Source organism: Drosophila ficusphila, unplaced genomic scaffold (assembly GCF_018152265.1).
Source record: "Drosophila ficusphila isolate 14025-0441.05 unplaced genomic scaffold, ASM1815226v1 contig_607, whole genome shotgun sequence".
NCBI lineage: Eukaryota > Metazoa > Arthropoda > Insecta > Diptera > Drosophilidae > Drosophila > Drosophila ficusphila.
The window spans coordinates 968121-988938 of record NW_025064537.1 but is presented as its reverse complement, the minus strand read 5'-3'; the positions used below and the strand labels follow the sequence as shown (position 1 = coordinate 988938).

General features: G+C 40.3%; 3 protein-coding genes across 6 annotated transcripts in view; 2 read left to right on the top strand and 1 right to left on the bottom strand.

Moving 5' to 3' along the window:
- The first annotated feature begins 4481 nt into the window (after positions 1–4481).
- On the top strand, positions 4482–5012 carry LOC108094489. The gene has a single exon (XM_017195078.2). The coding sequence runs from the start codon at positions 4482–4484 to the stop codon at positions 5010–5012; it is 531 nt and encodes a 176-aa protein (XP_017050567.2).
- A 4872-nt stretch (positions 5013–9884) lies between these two features.
- LOC108093647 lies at positions 9885–10083 on the bottom strand. The gene has a single exon (XM_017193809.1). It carries the CDS (start codon positions 10053–10055, stop codon positions 9885–9887), a length of 171 nt encoding a protein of 56 aa, XP_017049298.1. The 5' UTR covers positions 10056–10083.
- A 4246-nt stretch (positions 10084–14329) lies between these two features.
- Positions 14330–20818, top strand: part of LOC108094500 (CUGBP Elav-like family member 2) — a 58304-nt gene continuing 51815 nt past the window's right edge. Inside the window, exons 1-2 of one of the 4 annotated variants that reach the window (XM_043208677.1) lie at positions 14330–15093; positions 19170–20288. In XM_043208677.1, the coding sequence (XP_043064612.1) occupies positions 19462–20288 (827 nt within the window). In that variant the 5' untranslated portion in view covers positions 14330–15093; positions 19170–19461. The remainder of the gene's footprint in view (positions 15094–19169; positions 20289–20818) is intronic. The other 3 variants (XM_043208671.1, XM_017195102.2, XM_043208670.1) reach the window with 3 other exon arrangements.

Sequence of the window (20818 nt, the reverse complement as noted above, 5' to 3'; positions counted from 1 at the left end):
TAATCTTAAACCAATATATTTCCATAAGTTTGCAGCAGAGGGATCTCTTTAGTGACCTGGTCGACTGAGTGACCTGTGTCCTGGGCCTCCATTTCTGATTGGACCTCTTGGCAGGCTCCCCCCTCCGGTCGACCTGCCATTTCATGGCCATTGACATGGCTGACTCCCGTCGATGACCCCCGATTCTGGCCATTTGCGATGGCTCTAGGCCAGAAGCATTTGTGACAGCCACTCGAAAAAACGCACCGGACAGTCGGCTTAGGATCCAATCCTTCGGCCCCACTTCCTCACTTTCCTGACAGCTCTCCGAGGACTCGGACATCCTCGGATTAGCCGGGCACAGAAAATTTCAAAGCCGGCATAAGTTGAGTTTTGTCACGCGCCATCCGAAAAAATACCCAAAACAGAATCGAATTGAATGGGATAGAAACGAATCGAATCGACTTGAATCGACTTGAATCGCATCGCATCGAATCGAATGGCAGCCGAAAGCAATGAAATGGAAACCGTGTATGCGAAAGGCGTATTATGTTTTCAATAAAGGTATATATAATATGTGGCAGCCAATACAACCGCTTTCCCTTTTCGCTTTTACCCGCCTGTCATGCAAATCTCCAGCCTGGAAATTTTAACACTTGAGCGGTTTTGATCCAAGTCGTCCCAAGAAAAGCTCCTGGAGCAAACATGAAATATGCCGCAATTTTTTGTTGCCGGCCACAGGAATGTTGGTTAATGCCCTCGCCCGCTTAACTTAATGCGGAATAGAGGGAGCAAATGCCGGCCCCCAAGGCAAATAAATAACGAAACCCGCTCTCGCAACATTTCAGCAAATAATCGAATAAAGCATTTCGGGCTGCCCAGCAGCTGGATACCGCACACGATGTGTGCTCTTAAGGATATTTTCGGGCTTGTGGAGGACATCCGCCATTGTTTGCTAAGCGATTTGGTTTCGGGTCGCTTTTGTTGGCCGCCTTAAGTGCGGTTTCCCCCAAAAGTGGCGGAGCTCCAAATGCTCCTTTGAAGTGAAAGGGCGACCATCAATTTTTTTGTGTAGTGGAAACTGATGAGCTTGCGCAAAAATTAAAAAAGAACATAGCAGAAGAGCATCTGCATTTAAAAGGTACAGTAGAGATTTATTTTAACTATTACCTATTTTTTATTAATAAAGTAAATATTATAAGCCATAACCAAACTATAGTTCAAACCAAATTTCATCCGGTTTTCTTTCGCATTTACTTTTTCACCGAAATTAGGTTTTTAAAGTGAAATTTTTGTAGTTGGTTGAAGTACTTTAGAAATTTCATTAGAAATTAAAAATTATATGAAAATGTTAATTTGATCCGTACAAAATATTATAGCCACAAACAATCGAATTGAATGTAGTCTTATATAGCAACAGTATAGTAATGCTAATTCATTTAGATTTAGGGGTTTAACCTCTCATTGCAAGGGTGAATTGAATTTTCAGTCTTAAATTGCAAAACAGTGAATAAGATAAATTAAGCAATTTATTTTCAACAAGAAATCATACTCTCTTGTAATTTATGAATGGTTTTTCTTTCTAGTTAAATGACAAATTTAAAGAAAATAAACGCAAATGTTTACAGCTCTGCAACCCTTCACTTTCCATCATCCTTTGTTTACACTCCAGAAGGCCGATTCAGAAGAGCTTTTCCTGACCGACCTTAAGGGGATTTTCCCCCTTCTTTTGCCTTCTCAATTAGAATTATGTAAGTTCGGGGTAAATCAACACGTAAAACTCCAATTAATTCCGCTTAGCTAAATAAATCGTTTCAAGGCAAAACACAAACTGATCATAAAACTTAATAACCAAAGGCACTCGAACACAAAAACCCACACATGAGCACCCACACACGCACACATACACACAAATAGTCACGCACACATGGGCACTGTAATAGGAATAGGGATAATTGGCGTTGTATGCGTTGTGTAAACAGTTTTTTGGGCTATTTGCTTATCGGCTGAATTGCAAGTTTGTGCCGCAAACTTTTTGTGCTGATTAATAAGAAAGTCCTTTGAAGGAGGGTTGGGTACAGAAAAGGGGGAAGGGGGAGTGGCAGGGTTACAGGCCTTATAGCCAGAGAAATTGAGACATTAGCCAGCTGGGCACGCGATTGCGATTTCGATTCCGATTCGCATCTTTGGGCACATCGCAAACGCATAAATCCAATTGAAAGTGCTTAGCTTTGATTTTTGTTCTCGAGCCCACTGCCGGACTCACTTTCGAAGTATATACTGTATAGGGTACATATATCTAATATGGACTGGCTTAGCCATGGGATATACTGTAGAGCCCCCGCCCCTCCAATTGACCCCCGTTGGAGTTTAGTTCGGATCGGATCGGTGCGTACGTGTTAGTTTTTATGCACGGCCCTTTCAACACTTGGACACTTGAGTGTCGAGCGCTACGTGCCGCAATTCCCATCGACAGAGTTATCAGGACATGTCCATATATTGATAAATGCTCAAAGTGAAACATACACAGGCAGAAATGTTTCATAAATTACATATTTTTAAAAACAAAATTATTTTAAAATATATTTTGCATAAGAAACATTAAAAATCAAAACTTTTTTATTTTTTTTTTGTTAGTCTGTCGAGGGTACATAAAAATCTTTTATGTATAAACTATAAATCGAAATGTTAGTTTAATTAAATTTAAATGCTCACACTTATTACGCCATTACGAATATGCTAATAAAAAGAATAATATACTGAGTAGCTTTTTTGATTTTGGTTATATAGTTATTAACAAAACTTAAAACATAATTCTAATCTTAAGTTCATCAATCCTATTGATGAGATTTTCCTAATTGTTATTCATCTCATAGCTTAACAAAATATATAAAGCAATGTAGGCACTCAACTCTCCAATTCCACACTATATTACTTAAAGATTCTGCACTATTTTTCCAGTGTAAGAGTCTATATAAGCCCCTGCCCGAAATCGCCTCCCCCAGCGAATAGAACAAATATTTAGCTGTATGCCTGTCGGCGGTGGAAATTAAGTCACGTCGTGGCAATCGCGCACAGCAGTTGAAAGTTTTTCCGAGCCGCCGACAGAGAGTAAGAGAGTGAGAGAGGGAGAGAGAGGGAGCGAGTGGGAGGGCGATAATCGGAGTGAGCGGGACGGGGGAACTGGCTTGAATAAAGGTTATTTGGCTGCGCGGAAAATGGTTTGGCAATCTTGAAAGCGAAGCGAATATTGAAATGCCATTTCCAATGCAAATGCAAAATGGCAAAATTAATGATGTTCATTTCCTGCAGCCAGGAAAACGCTTCATCCCCCCACCCCCCTCTCGTCCACCCATGAAAACCCTTCAACCGACAGCTTACAGGAGAATTATGATTGTGAAACAATAGACTTTTCACCATGGTCTGGAGGCCGAATCGTTTGCTGCAGGCGGCGTGCAACAAGATTTTCGCATTAAGCTGAAACATTGAGGCCCCTCCCCCTTTACCCCTCCCCCTCCCCCTTTATTCCCCACCCATGGAGGCCATTACCATTTTCGGTTAGCTGCAGTTTTGCGTTGCAGCTGACGGCGTCGTTTTTGTTTCTTTTGTTCCCCCGGTACTTGGCAATTTTGTATGCACTTTTTACCACCACCTCCCTGAACCACCCAGAACTACCACCAACTGCCCCACCCACAGCCCCTCATCCCCTGCCATTTTCCCCACCCCAGGAACTGTTGTTTACATTGTCACAGTTGCCGCTTTTCTTTGCATTCGAAGTTTGGTCTGGTTCCGAGGCGAGTTCTGTTCCGGGCTTAATGTTTTTGCATTTTATTCACCACCCCCTCCGCATTACCACCCCCGCGCAGCACCGCCCCTCCCCGTATTTGCCTTTTCAATTCCCCGGCAGTAAAAGACATTCGCTGCATTTGCTTAATTGCCTGAGATGGAACCATTGAAAGGTCTTGAATCGGGTTTTTCACAGTGCCGTTTTATAAATGCAGGTATCATGCAGAAATCAATACTCAACATGTGAAATTTTACAAATTTTAAAACCAATTACACCCACCCTAAAATGCATTTTCCCTATCTTATATTAAGTGAGCTTGAAAAAATAACATAATATCAATTAAAACTAACATATGTAAGACACACAAATTTTGATTTATATTTTATTGATATTGATACAAAGCCGAACAACGAAAATAAAAATTTGATTCATGCTATGCAAGTTGTAATGTGAATACATTTGTGCATTATGCGTTTGTTTTTAAATGGGAATACTGTGACAGTCAATAGGGTAATAAATATTATTTCAAACTAAAGCAACTCATAAACTAGTAATGAAGCCGTAACCCCAATTCGTAGCTAAATGAACGGCGACCTTGTCAAAATAATATTTTACTGCCTGTCAGCACAACATAACTCAAGATTATCAGCAATCCTACGTCGCTTTAAAAAGCCAGCGATTCGCAGAAAAGCCAAGTAGTTTTCTGAAAGACAACATGGTGATTTTACTATTGGCTGCGATTCTTCTGCTATCGCAAGGAATTCAGAGCCAGGATAATGTGACTGCGGATCCACTTACAAAGCTTGACGATATCGTAACTTCCCGCTTAAAAGAAGGCCTCAAAGATTTGTGGCCCTCTGAGTATGCTCCTTATTACCTGAAACTTCAACAAATCGCCGAACTCCCGATTTCCCAACTGGATGAAAAAGTAAAGGCTCTTAATATGGTCAGATTCCTCATACAGAGTGGCGAGTCCTTCAATACAGCTGAAACTTCGGGGATCCAGAATCAAACTTTATCTAAGGAGAATCCTGCCCTTAAACAACTCACCGACAAACAATTTAATAAGAAGGTCATAAAACTCCTTAAAAGGCTCGGCATCTATGATAACTTTACTGACCGAGTATTTAGGGCGATCTTCAGTGATGAAAAGCAGCTAAGAAAGCTTAAAAAGAAACTCGCCGATTTGGATAAAGACGATGAGGACAAGGACACCTTGTGGGAATTTGTTTTCAACCTTTTCTGAGTCTGGCATTGACCAAAAATTGTACTTTTTTCAAATTAAATAAAAGCTATCTTCATATAGGAACATGAATCTCCATCATTGGTTGTTATTTACTGCTTTACCCATTGAAGTTCTGGAGAATTTCAAAATTATAAACAGATTTGAAATCAATATAAGAACGATTTTTCAAGTATAGTAGTTTAGAACTCAACTTTTTGGCTCATAAACTATCAAATTAAGCAGAAAGCGATTTATTAAATAAAGTATCCCATAAAGCTTTTACTTTTTTTTCACAGAAACGCGAACTAATATATTCCGTGCTCCCAAACACCTTTGTCCATCGCCTTTGCAAACTTTTTTTCGGCCGGAGGTGTAATCTCAGTGCTCTTTCAAATTATGCAATTAAATAGTGAAACATTTTGGGCGCAAACTTTTCGTGAGCTCCTCAAACTCCAAATTTCCCTCTGCTTCCGTATTTTTTTTTCCAGAAAACTCACTCAACACTCACTTAGTAGCATGAATAAAATTAAACTCACGGCGCAAGTTTTATTTTTGGCAGCAATAAAAAAAGGAAGAAACTGCGAATAAAAAGAAGCGAAAAAAGGCGAAACATACGAAACTTATGGCGAGTTGGGAATATTTCAAATACTGAATGAATTTTGCACATATTTCAAACTTGATTCCACGCTGAAAAAGTTTGCGTGGCAAGGCAAGTTTTCCCCGTTCAGTTGTTGTTGGTGTTGATTTTTCACTTCTCAATTCTACTTTTAATTTCTGGCAAAGAGAAGAGACTGCCTAACAAAAAAAAAAAAAGGAATAAAACACTTTGATGGCAAAGTTGCTTATGGCGCTACTTTTTAAGAGAGCGAATGAGGGGAATGTGTGTCAAAATTAATTAATTTCATGATTTATGCACGAAACTTTTGCAAGGCAAACTGCCTCGCCATCGAAAAACACAAAAACACTGCACTGCACTGCGGGTTAAGTGGTGCTAATGCTGGCCCATTGACCGCTGGCACTCCACCAACAAAGGAATCCCGCACCCAATGAAAAACTTAAAACTAAACCGAAATAGAGCAACTCTCGCCCAAAACTAAACAGGTCACGTCGCCGGCCAGCAAAATGTTCTCCGACCCAAAGGAACCTCTCCAAAACTTTGCCACCACCTTCGGTCAAAAGTTCGAATCCCCAAAAAAAAACAGGAATAGCCAACAGTTGTTACCAGCACTTTGAGAAAACATGATTTAATGCTAAGAAATCTGTGGCAGTAAGCCATTTGTCTGCAAATATTTAACTAGTCTACACACTGTTTTGCATGGAAATAATTTAATACAAAGAACTCAAAGGATTTAGAATTAATCACATTAAAATGATTGAGTTCTTAAACCAAAATGGTTTCGATTTTAATGTCAATCGACGTATTACATTTCTAATATACATTTTATCCCATTGAAAATGCAATTTATATTCTTTCAAATGTCTTTCTTTCAGTGTGCAGCTAATGCCCTTGCATTTCTGGCTTCTGCTGTAGGTGTGAACATTTATTTCAACACCATTCCTCTGATTAGAGCTCCTCTGGTTGCCCCAACCCACTCCCCTTGTATCTTGATTGGCAAAGTTGAGTTTTGGGCTTTCATTTCCATTTGGCTCGATCCGCAACCCGCTCCTTGCTAACTGGCTGTGGAAATCCTTTCGGCTGCTTATCGTTTTTGCATTCATTTGTTTTCAATTGTAATTAATCTTGGCCAGAAAAGTTTTCTTTTGACATTTTGTGGCTCCTAGGGCGCTCCTTCTGACTTCTGCCTTAGTTTGCCAGGCTTTTGTATTGTCCTGACAAACTTGTCCTTGTTGTTCTTGCCTTTTTGGAGCTGGGTGGCAAAGGCGATGGCAACAACGTGTTACTGTCACAATTAAAATAAACTTTCCTCACTAATTGAAAACTGTCAAGTATAATTTCTTTAAAGCTTGCCAAAAAGAAAGTTCCTTATGGCAAATTGCTTGACTTTTGCTCTTAGTTTTTAGGCCAAGTAATTGATTGCTGGATGTGTGGGAAAATTAGTTTTTAAACAAAATTGATAGGTTTCTTTTTACTTAAAATAATTCATATAAAAAATCGGATACATAGTTATCCATAAAAGTAAACTTGAGTAATACAAAAATATATGTATTCAAATAAAAGATTAACATTGCTTTCGAATTGTGCAAAGTTACTTAGTTGCTACAAAATTTATTTGCTTGCTTTGCAAAACCATTTATATTTTCGTTGATAAACCGATTTGTTAGCCAGTTTATTGAACACCGCAAAAGTTTAATATTTTAGGCTGCCTAATCAAGCATTAAGAAACGCATTAGTTTAGCATCTTAAGCAATCCCTGCTCGCGGCACTTAAGCGATTTTCATAATCCACATGCAAAACGAGTGCGGCAGGGGCATTTGGAAAGTATTCTGCATTGCATTAATTGAAATTTTTGCCACATCAAAGGGCATGAAAAAGCCGCAAAAACATGGAAGGCCCAAACCAGTGCATTTTCGCCCCGAAGGCAAAGAGGTTTTCCCGCAAAGCTGCAACCGCACGAGAACTAATTACACTAAAGTGTCAAGTGAGGGAGAGTGAGTAGAGTTGAGTTGAGTTGCGGGAAAAGTGTGGAAAGTAATGCAAAGTTGGCTGTCGAAGCCAGCCAGCCATAAGTAATGCCGAACTTTGATATAATAATTTATAAGAATATTTGCAAATTCCGATAGCGGCGGGCAAGTATTTTCGCCCGGGATGCCCGAAAGTATGCAACGCAAATGCACTCGCAGCTGCTCGACACCGAGCGGCAAAAGTATGCGGCCAGGGCGATAACGCAAATCTTTTGGGGATGAGTTGACGGGTGGAGGAGAAGCACGAAAGTTTTCCCGGGCCAGAAAACTTAATCCAAGACCCGGGAGCCCAAAGTCAAACAAACAAACAAATGCCGTGGCTTCGCTGGAGTTCCACTCGCAGCGGAAGTTGGGGGAATTGTTCTGTTCCCCGGGTTCCCAGTCCCGAATCCCGAATCCCGGGTTCTTAAGCTGCCATTCATCAGTTTCGACTGGCCAAGTATTTAAGCCATTTGCTCTAATGAATGCGGTCGCGCATTTTTAAACGCCCCCAAAAACTATCCGAGGGGTTGAGATTGTGGAGTTGGTCTTCTATCGCTGGCGAAGTTTGCCAAAGGAAAGTTTCCGCTTATTCGAAACACGTGCAAAATTATGTTTCCCGCTCTAGGATTTGCATACCCTGTATTTTGGGTTGGATACGTCCATAAGGAACGCATCTATGAACCTCATTATATTCGAAAATATTTTATTCTACATCAAAAATATACCACACTACTTTATATTCATTTTAGTGTTCTAATATTTTTAAGAATATATACGAATAAATATTAAATATATGTAAATGTAGCCTAAACGTTTACTTTGTATAGTTTATTTGCTTAAACTTTTTTAAAATTTAACTGTTGTTACTATGTAGTATGTATTCATAATTTACCCAAAATATATTATAGAATACCAATAGGGTAATCAAATGGTCGTAATGTATGCAAGTTTGTGTTGGTTTTAGCTGCTCATGATTTTTTGACCAGAGCAAAGGAAAACTAAAGTAGTTTGAAAGTGGCCCAAAGCTGTTTTGCAAATTCTCTTTCTATTTCAGGACCTTTAAATTCGTTGTACCTTTTTTTCTTTAATGAACCTGGATGCAGAAATCGCAAAAACAAGCGAATCACGGAACTCACAGCCATTGACATTGAAAGCAAAGTGATGTGATTTAATTTTAGCCTTTTACGAACCCCTAACAATGCCACTGGCTGGGGATAAAGAAAGATCTTTTGTTCTGAGATATGGGAATCGGAAGAAGGAATGAACTTGACAACGTGGCGTTAAAAATGATCGATGGATAACATGGGGAAATCTTCGAGAGCTGTGTGGGAAATTTTCCATGTGGGAGGAATATGCATGAATATGTAAAAAAAATTAAAACTTTAGACATTTGAAAACGATCCAAAAATGTACAAACTATTTTACAGCAGAGGTTGTTAATAAACCCAATCAGAAATATTCCAAATAAATTAATAATTTATGTTGTTCTTGTTGATTTAAATATTTATTAAAATTCATTTATACTAAACTTAATGGTTACACATTATATAATATTTTTACATGTATTGTTGCTTTTCACGAAAAATGTCAGCAATCTGAAATCGTTTAATTTGGATTTTATTGAGTGCAGACCAAATGGGTCATTTCCACACCCATTAATCCGGCGAGTAATATCCAAATGGTTCGAGCAGCGCTGCCAAATTAAACTGCCACCCACTTAAGTGTCTGTCAAACTAACGGCCAAACTAATCCGGCTGACAACATGTCACGGGAAAATAAGAATAATAGAGGAAAACTCACCTAGGTGGCGGAAAAACACAGAGACAAGGAATCGGAAAGACTGGTAAATAAAAGAGCAACATATGTTCTATTATGGTTTTGTTTGGTTCTGCTTGGACAGCTCGTAAAATCGATCGCAGAGACCAAGAAACCGCAAGAGACGTGGATTTTCACTCAGATTTCCCGATGATGCCCACGCAGCAATGCTTTTCTCCGCTTTTCTTTGCTTTTCTTCGCTTTTCTCCGCTCTCTCCGGCGGACACTTGCTGATAGTTTTCCGCGAAAAACGCGAGACATTAAACAGAGCGGCAAGTGCAACGAGAGCGACAAGGAGCGACAAATTAATTTGTGTTTTGATTTTAATTATGGTCAACACGAACGGTCGACCGCGCGAACCGCTTCCCCCGTCCCAAAATTCAATTAAATTCTAAATAAAAAGAACATGCATAAGTTTTATTTCTCGAAATATTATTTATACGTATGTATAATTTATATTCCGGAATAAGTGACGAGGGGTCCGCTGGGCGCTCCATGGACTGTCAAGCCGATCGGAGATCGCCGTGGACCGCCGGCCAGTGCCATTTTGAACGTTCCGCCAGCCAAACGCGAGAAAATCGCGCGCATCGTCGTCGCCGCCGCTTCGTCGCCGCCCACTCGCATTTTCACTTTTACACGCCCGAGAAGAAAAGCACACCGAGTGCAGTATACCATACATATATGAAATAATATTTTCGTGGCCCAGTGCAGTTTTTTGGAAATCATGTCACTCGCAGCAGTGCCAGTTCGAAAGTGAGGAAATTCTAGCCGAGAAGTGCAAAAAGTGCAGTTGAAGTGCCCTTTGATCTCAAGAACTCGTTAAGTATAAAGAAATATATTTCTAAAAATATAAAGCAGTTTAAAAATGAATTTTATTAATTCAAATACATAATAAATAAATGAAAAGGTGCCCTGCAAATATATGTATTCATTGAATATTTATAAAAAATAATATAAAAAACAATAAAGCTGTCATAAAACAATACTTCAACTTCTGAAGAGTGCAAGTTTATGGTGTTTTTCAAACGCAGTAAATTAATTCAATAAATATGTATAAACATAAATGTGTATATAAATCACATTGAAGCGATAATTGATTTCATCTTAATCGTATTTCGTATAAAAAAAACCATTATAACTAATACGTAAAGATATTTCAGTGCAAAAAAAATAAAAAAAAAGCTATTTTTATTTAAAATAATTTGCATATTACAATGAATTCATTTGCATGCTAATAAATAAAAAATATGTTTCAAGTGAAACCAACAAAATTGAATAAATATTTTCATTAATACATTAAATATTTCTGCATTCATGTCAGTGCAATATAAATATGAAAATCACAAGTGAAAAAAGATAAGAAAATATTTACTCGGGAAACAAGGTGGAACTCTTTACCTAATTAAGTTAAACAAAGCTCTTAAGATCTACCTTGCGGTGAAATGCGTACGAAATGTCATACAAATTAAATAAATTCCCAAGTGTTGTAAATTTGTCTCGCTTATTGTTTGTTGATTGTGTCTGCAGCGCGTCGTGTGCGTAAATGTATCCGTATCTGCATCTGTATCTGTGGGTGTTGTATCTGCGAGTGCGTTTGCTGTGCGGCATCCAAGAGATTTGACCTCGCACTTCACCCATCAAGTGAATTCATTTGTCGCTCAACTCACGCGATCAACGGTCTTTTCGTCATCGGTCGTGTGTCTTCTGGGATCTTGGATCTTTTATCTTGGATCTGCGCTAACGCAATCACCCGGCCAATTTGTCACACAAAAGAAATCATTCTAGTCTACGGAAGAGCTACCGCACAACTAGAGCCAATTGCCTCTAAAGACTTGTCTAAAGACGAACAAAAGACTCTTGAAACTGGGAGAATTTCCAGCTGATCTTCTTGGCACATTTCGCCGGCCGCATCCGATATTTATTATGCCCCGATGCCCAACATGTGGGCCGCATTGCAACAAAAATAGCCGGCATTGAAATGAATTTAGCGAAAAACCGAAAGAAATCGGAAAATAGATCGTGGAAAAATCACAAAAAGGCATAGAAAACGAAGAGAGCCATCCGAAAATAGGCGATAGGAAATTATTAATTGCTTTTTGGACAAACTCACGGACTGTGTTGTGTTCGACAGCTCCGTTCCAAATAATATCGCTATATTTAGGCTAGTGGTCCATAAATCTTGCAAATAAAAGAAACAGAGCCAAGTTATTATTGTTGGCAACTCGCTTGTTTATTGTTCGATGCCGTTGACAATTTTTATTTGTTTTGAGGTTCTAGCCGTGCTAAATTAATGCCGATCCGCAGTCAGCTGACGACCATAAAACGCCATCCAATTAGACGAAACACAATCAAACAATCAAACAAACAAACAAACCAACAAACACAGATGACCCCAAAAACTAAAGCAATTTGTCAGGGTTTCGGGATTGGTCGGGATTGGTTTGGTTGGGGCTTCCATTTCCCATTTTCCGTATAGTCCGTACGTATACGGTTTTGTCATTACGGTCAATAATTACCGCAAGCATGTCAACCGAAATTATTGCCCAGATAGATTTTCCAACCCCGTTTGCCACACTTCGGTTTAAGTGTCCGGCCATGTGTTGCAGTCAAACCGCAAGGACTCTCGCTCCGTGTCCTGCCTTTTCCTCCTTGCCTGCTCGCTCTGCCGGAAATAATTACTCAGCTTGCTTTTCTTTCGAGTGGGTGGGGGAAGGTTGAACGGAAGAGGGGAACTTTCCCCACATTTAATTTATATTATTTGTGCTTCCTTTTGTCTGCTCTCCACCTGCGTTCACCTGGCTTTATTAGTAGTTCACTGTCTGTCTGTCTGTCTGTCGGTCGGTCGGTCGGTCGGTTGGTCTGTCGGTCGGTCTATATCCCCCCTCCTATAAAACCCCCTTTCCCCTCCCCCTCTCTACTACCCACCCACAAATTCAACCGAGAACTTCGACCATGTCCTGGCTCCTGCTGTTGTCGTTATTCAACCACTAAACTGTGTTTTGGCTTTTGTTGCATTTTCAACCGCATTCCTGTGGTTTCTTCAACTTCGATTTTCCAGTTGAGTTTCTAATAATATTATTGGAATTGAAGAGCTCGCCCAGGTGAATGTGCTTGATGTGGAGGGGGGAGAGGTGTTGCGTTTAATATTTCCCCTCAGCAAACAACTTTGGCTCCGAGTGTGTTTTCTGTTTTCTGTTACCGAAAGGCCCGGGTGTAAATTATTAAATAACATTTTCCGCTTAACCAACACGCTCGCCCGCAGACTGACAAAGTCTGGCCGAATCGGGGCTGTAGCCATTGGTCAAATTCAATTCAATATTGATCGCCGTTCGGGGCCGGCCGAAACAATAAGGACACAAAAAATCGAACTGCAGAAGGAGCGAAAGGGTTACTAGTTGCCATACAAAAACACTCAGAAAGAAGTTCATAACATTTTTAAAAATATATAAAATATGTATGAAATTAAAGAATATAATTCACTACAATGTTCAATAAATTTTAATAAAAAGTAATGAAAAGAAAATTTTTTTTTTTTGCTGAAATGAAATCTTGCCTTACCAACATTTATTTTTTTCCTGTGTAAATGAGGGCAATTGATGGGGCAGCAGTAACTATCCTTGTACGGATACGCCAACATATATCTTCGATTTCAATGGCAGAATTTTTATGGCGGCCACTGTACCTGTTTGTGTGTGTGGAGGAAGGCAGACGTGACCCACTGTTCCTGTCGCAACTCATGAATTCTTTCTAGGATTGGAGGGGAAGGGGGGATCCAAAAGGGGGGCACCTGGCATCGGAGGAAGTGCGGAGTAATTGCTCGAGATAAGAATCTCAGATTAGATAAACCGGTAAACAGTTAGGTACAGACGCTAGCTCCCGATAAGCAGCAGATTGGAATCAGAACATTTTGGTGTACTGCGTTAATTTATACTTGGCTTAAACTCGCTGGAGAGGGGTTATATATAGCCCGATGGAGTGTATATATCTTATTTGTGTAACTGGTTTAGTGTAGTATAGTAAACCAATGAATTTGATAAGAAGAACTTACTTATATCTCTGACTTTGCTAATATGTTCTGCTAATCTAACACTATTTCACATTATTGTAAAATTATTTGAAAATTACATATCTTATCAGCTAATAGAAAAGTTTGTGAATGAAGGTCTAGAAACCATATGCTACACAATAATAGTGATGATATCGGTAGGACTCAATTAATAATTATTAATTCTATGCTTTATATGTTGATCCCTGGTCCAAATGTGGTATGGTAATAACCCCACCCAAACATGCACAGCCAAATTATAACTCAGCTCAATGAATAGATAATTGAATTTCGATTTTTTCGTTTTCGGATTCCTGCTGGGGTGGGGACTTCCAATTGTCCACCCCACAACCCCTCCATTATCCACTATCTCCTTGGAAAGTGGGAAAGGGACAGGCATATAAGGACTAGGCCATATGTAAAGTGACACACATTTACCACTAAACAGTCGCTTATTATAATTTGATGGCACAATGACAAACGAACCCACAAAACGCGGCTCCTTCCCCCACCAACACGTATCGGTTATTCAGGGGTTCTATATACGATTCGGATATATATGGTATATAGACCGGCGAGAGAGTAGATGTCGATATTATGGCCACGGCTGAGAACGGCTGTCCGGTCACACGACCCCACAAGTCACCCACTCGAAACTCATCGATACTTTGGCTACGTGGCAAGCTCATTGGTCTCCATTTTCTCCGCTTTTCCCCACGAGCGCCGCTATTTGTGTAATGGCCCTGCAGACAGACACACGGACCAACCGCCCGACGAACTGAGCTGACGGACCGAGGATATATCCCCGTACATATAAATTCAGAGCGGCCACTCGCATGAGTTTAGTTTATATTTATGAGCATTATAGTGCGGATATATGGAGCGCGAAGTCGAGAGTTCGAAAGTAATTGCAGTTGCCTTTTCGCTCGTTCCTTTGTGATATTTTCCGGAATCCTATTTCGTCATGAGTTTCCAGGAAAAGGGCGGCGATCGGAGTGTTTGCCGGATTAATCCCCGCCTGACGAGCGACGGCACTTCCCCTTCCCCAGTCGATGCACTCCGCTGTTTCGATAAGATAGTCAATTAAAGAGCTCGTCAACCTGTGCTCCCCGACAATCCGCACGATAGGAAACTCAAACAACGCCAACTTTCCAGCGGGAGAACTCCTCTCCGTTCGGAGCAAATGTTTGTTTGCCCAGAGAAAAGTGGCAGAGTGGCTGAGTGGCGGAGTGAAATTTACCTGGCAGCAATCAGCGGACAATTATGCGATAAGCCCTTATCACACGCCAGATAACGCTTTTCCGAGTGAGTGAGAGAGTACTTTTGTACCTTTTGTGGGCGAGAATTATGAAATCGGAGTAGGACTTTCGGCTGCGTTAGTTGCCATCCGTTGGCGTTTACGTGCGGTTGTTATTTCGTCGCTTTTCGATCTGTGAAAATCGCGGGTGTTTTCCGAGTGACTTACTTGATTGATTACCTGATATCTGTAGATAAACGGACTTGATATACGCCCCAGATATGGGAACTGTGCCATAAGGTGTGTGAAAATTTGAAGTTCAATTCGCTTAAATGCAGTTGTTTCTGCAGGAAACTTATCTAACTAACTGACTCTAAAATGTGAGTATGGAAAACAATTACATACATAAGTATATTTTTAAGTGAGTTGTGTAGATTAAAAAGTTTTTTTTTTAAACATCAACTTAATTGCGTATTAGTTATTCCCACAACAACTGCCACAAGTTGCAGTGGTTAAGCTCTTAATCTCGAAAGTGTTACACAGTTTCACTTAATGTTTTATAACCACTTATCTTCACCTGCCTCTCGGCAAATTTCTGGGGATTAGTCATACTCCAGTTGGAAACTAAGACACTATCTGAAGTTTGTCTGCAACTAAAGATAAAGACCTGTTCATCCCGACTCCAGTTACTTGGATTTATACACACACACACGACTCTGCACCATATTGTCTCCAAAAAAAAAAAGCAGGGGAAAAGCAAAGCCACAATAAAACAAGCCAGCAGACGAATAAAACTGCAGATAAGATAAGGAAAGTCGCTCAACAAGTGAATGGGGAACCGAGCGAGGTGCTCGGAATGTGAATCGGACATATGGGGAAGTGGGAACGAGTCATGTGTGGGTACTATGATACTCAGGCATTATAGCACTATACTATATAGCTACAGTTCACAATGCAGCCATGGTCGTTGGTTGGATGACATCTTTACGAAATGTCAACTGTCAGAGCTCCAGAAAGGCAGAACGGCTGAACACTGGAACAGCTGAGCAGCTGAATGGCTGAATGGCAAGATGGTGACAGCGAGAAAACATCGAGAAAACACTGAGGAGAATCGGGGTCAAAGTGTCCCTGGGCCCAAGAACTCGACCAAGACTCCGTTGCCCACATTTGCATACAATGGCCCAAGTTTGATTATCTCTGAGTTCCGACGGGTGGAACGGAGCCCCCAACCCCCTCGCAAAATATCGTCACTAAAGTTAATTAAAAAACAGCCAGGGGCCCAATATGTGTCCCCACACACACACATATACACCCCTCCCCTTCACACACACACACACATCAGAGGATTGGAATCTGGTTTAATAAAAATGCCAAAGGGTGCCGGGGGTTCAGGTTGAGGGACTCTGGGGTTGGCTCTCTCTGTCAACGCTGCGTGGGCAAACAAAGGCAAATAAATAGAAAAGAGATACTCAATAATCAATAGATAAATAAAATTACAAGGTGACAGCAGCAGCGATGAGGACACAGGCACAGCTGGCTGCCCCCCTCCCCCTCCTCCTGCTCCTCCTTTTCCACTCCCCTTTTCCCCTCCCACCTTTCTCCTTCAATATCCTTCCTCATCCCAGCGCTTGTGTGCGTTAAAGCTGCAGGAACCACATCAGCAGGACGAAAAGCAACAGCGCAGATAACTGCTCATAATGCAGCAGCCAGGGTGATCAAGAACGATAGTTCCCCAATTGGTGAATACGCTATAAAACTACGGATCGTGGATGATAACATAAATTTATAAGATTTAAAACATGTGGATTGTGCCTTCAATTCAATTAAAGTTTTTTTTTTTTTTAAACGGGGGTTAAATGTAAGATTTATAGAATATTCAAAACATTTACTAAAACTAAGAAATTTTTATTCAATTTTTGGCCAAATAAATTTCGTTATTTTTTTCATTCGTAATATTTAGTGGTGGTAGCATAATTATAAGAAAAAACACACAAAGGTTAAAGTAGATAAATTTTAAAAAACTTTTCTTGAAAGCTTTTCTTGTTGTAAAAGTAATATTATTACTTACGCTTTTATTTCGCCTAATTTTTATAATCTCATCAAGAATAGCAATTCTTAAGTGGTAATGGCAATGCCAATTGAGGATAACTAATTCCCCGGAATGAGGTTTTTTTATATTTATAATGGCTCAAGCCAAAAAATGTGATGAATGGTTTTTTTCACTTAAAAATCCCATTTTGATGGCATAGCCAATACATCCCCAAAATATCGAATACCCTGCCTCTAACGACACTCGCGTCGACGTTGTTTTTGTTGTTGTTGTCGTCGACATCGTTTGATGGCGCTAGGATAAACGCGTGGCAGGTGGCAAGGATCCGCAGAAGCCAGGCGGTGGGCGGGTGGGCGTGGCAGGAGCAGGAGCACGCCGCCGGCAGACCGATGGCTGCCTTCTCAACACGCTTCAGTTTCAGCTGGGGGAAATCAGGGGGGCTGGAGGGAGGGGGTATGCAACAGCGCCTCATGGCACGACAACGATGCGGAGGATGACGACGACAGTTGCCACAGCTTGGCCAAGAGGAGCGGACGGAGCCAAAAAAATAAAACAAAACACAGGAGCGAGCTGTGAGCTGCTAGCTGCGAAAATAAATACGCGGGGAACGTAAATAGAAAAGCGCGAAAATATGCAAGCGTCGAAATTTATTAAAAAATAATAGAAAAACCGGAGAATTTCGTGGCGATTATCTGGAGAACGAGAGAATTTTCCCCAAACTGAGGGTCGACTAAAGTTTGTGCCCCCAAGTGAAACTTAAATTTTGGTAAACAGATATGGAAAATGAACTGTGTCTAGGAAAAAGTTCAAGATACTGATACAAAAAGGTTTAAGGTGCAGAAGCACATTTTAAGTAAATGTATTTATGCGCCATTCTACTAGAAATAAATAAATAATGTGTCTTGTGTGTCTCAGTTGTCAGTTTAAAATGGCAGACTTCAAATTTACTACTTCTAAAATAAAACCTTAAATGAATTTAGAATCCCCTTTAAATAAATTGACATACCAAAAATCGGTTGCCTTTTCATATACAAAAGAAGAAGCTGTCAAGAGATTAATGCCCTAAAATCGTATAACAAAGGCAACATAATCTCTTGTAAATTGTATCTGAAGAATGGTTTTACTGGAAAGTTTAAAGTGCCACAAATTCAGCCCTTAATGCAACTGGATAGCTCGTAAGGCAATAAGGCTAACCGTAATGGCTTTCCTTGTCAGTTGGCCATGTGTATATGCTTTTGCCCACACAAACTATCCACCCCGTATATATGTATATATATGGCAGAAATCGGCGTATGTGCAGCCGCGTTAATTAAGGCGCCCATGCCTGTGGCCAGTCAAGTGCGACAACAAATAATTTGATTTCAATTTAACTAATTAGCTGGAGCCTTCAACATTATGCGGCCAACTGAGCCTCGCTCTTCACCATGTGAGCACTCGAAATGCTTATCTGTTTAGCGGCAGATGCCAGCATCTACACTGAAACAAAATATGTCAATTAAACTTAGGCTAAGGTATATAATTTGAATGTTTGATTTAAAAATATTAATATATTTTCCTAGCTGTAAGCACAAACTTTTATACTTGTACTTCAGTTCGATTGAAAGTGTAACGTAGATTAAACTGGTTCAAAAATTCTAATTCCCTTTACCTTATAATATTTCATAACCCCTTGTTAATTGAAACTTATGAGAAGTACAAAATTAAATAAACTGGAAGGTTGTTTAGATAAAAAACATATTTTATGTTCACTAGTTAAATTTATATCTCCATGCAATTGGAAAACCTTTTTAAGTTTTATCAAGACACAAAACCTAAGGTAACTCCTTTTTTTTCCAGTGCAAGTGCATTAGTGTGTATCTATGTGTTACTGAGTGTGTAGTGGTGTGCGTCTGTGTGCGAACCAAAGCAGGCACTTGAATGCAGACAGTCGAGTGGGCCAAGTACTGCGGTCAGTCTGTCAGTCAATATGCTTTCCATTCAAATGCGCTTAACTATGCAGTTAGGCTCCGTAGGCGGTGAGATTAGCCAAAGTGGGCGTGGTCAGGAGGGCCATGGCGAAGGACCTGTCAGCCATTTTGACTGCGGTTATTACTAGTGGGCACTTAAAACATTAACAAGTATTTGTATGGGCTGTCCATTTCTGATAAATAAAAGCTTATTAAATTAGTAATCCAGGAAACTGAACGACAAGTGCATAATTTAATTAAAAACTGTAAAACTTACATGCATTTCATTGCAATGATTTCAATGGTTAAGCTGGGATTTTTTATTGCTTTGAATTCATTTTTAATCCTTTGTTATGAATTATTATATTCATTTGTTACATTCCACACTCAGCAATTCAACATAAATCCTCTAACGAAAACCTTTTCATAAACCAACATTTTGTTCTCTATTTAATTACAGCTGGAACCAAACCTCAGTCCTCTATTAAAGTTTAAAAAAAAATAAATTAAACGCAGAGGCTAATTGTGAAAGCGAAAAAACTGTGATAAAGAAGGATAAACAAAGCGGTACAATACTAAACACGGAAACACGGCAAGAGGTCTCTCCTGCCAGCAGCGAAATAATATACAATTTTAATAAAACTAAAACCCGAAGCGAATTAAAAAGCGAGCGACGCCAAATGCGGCACTAAAAGTAATTAGCGACAGGAGCTGCAGGAGTTGGCAATACAAGCAAAGCAGAGGTGCACTAAATGATGTTGCAATCCCTGAGTCTGCACGCGGATAAACTGACCGGCAATCCACCAGCAGCAGCAACAACAACAACAGCAACAACAACAACAGAAACAGCAACATTAGAGGCAACTTGCGACACGGCAACAACAACAACAATGCTAACAACGGCACCTGTTGCCCATGTTGCTAATGGCAACAACAGCAATTCCAGTGCCAGCAGCAACAACAGCAGCAGCAACAACAACAACAGCAACCATAGTATTTACAGCAATAACAATTTAAATACGGGCAACAATAGCCAGCTGCAACAACAACAACAGCAGCAACATCAGCAGGTATTGCCGGTCAAGTACGAGTATTTAGAGAATCTAACGAGCTCGGGAGCAACTTCAGGTGCCATTGCAGCGACAACAACTTTTACGGGCGCTGCGAAAAGTTTCCATCCCTATTTGCGGCCCACCGGCAACAACAACAACACCAGCAACAACAACGCAGGCGGCGGCAATATCGCAGCATTATCTACAACAACGGCAACAGCGGCAAAAATGTCGACAGCATTGTTTGAAACACTCTTGCACAACCAAATAAATTCCAGCCCAACAGCACTGCCGGCAGCAGCAGCTACAGCAACAGCAATCGCAGCAATATCTGCAGCAGCAACAGCAACACCAGGCACCGCAGCAACCGCAGTTGCTACTGCAGCAGCGGCAGCAGCACCGCCGTCAACGCAGCTGAATTCCAGCATTAATTCCAGAACTTCATTAGGCGACCAGGGTGGTGCGATTGTTGTTGTAGCCCCCGCACCACCCGTTGTTGCACCACCGAACAGCAGCGGACCAAATCGGTGAGTGTGCCTCCCCCCTTCCCGCTTTTCCCCTCTCTTTCGCTCTTGTTCGAATTCGAATTCTTGGATCCGGTTTTTTGCATCATTGCTGGCTAATGACTGCTAATTACACTCAAATGATTTGAGGCTGCGCCGGGTAAAATTCCAGGGAAAATCCGCGAAATGGAAACTGTTTTTTATACTGTTTTTAGTTTGCTCTGGGAAGTAGGCTATGTTTAATGGGCAAACTCTCTAATAACGCCTCTGATAGGCATGAAGTTCCTTTTAAAGAAGTTAACGCTTAAGTAGATATCTGCTGGAAAAGGACATTTCAAACGCTTAAAAAAAGAACCAAACAAAAGTATAAATAGAATATTCTAAAAACAAGTTCTTGGTTAGATCAGCTTACTTGCTTAGATTTGTATCTATATCTGTGATCTACTCTCTACTAAGCCATTTAAATTCTAACTTAACTAACTATCAAATTTGCAGTTTAGTAAACTTAGAATTTATTTAAATAAAGAAAGACCCTTTGACAATCGTTTCTATAA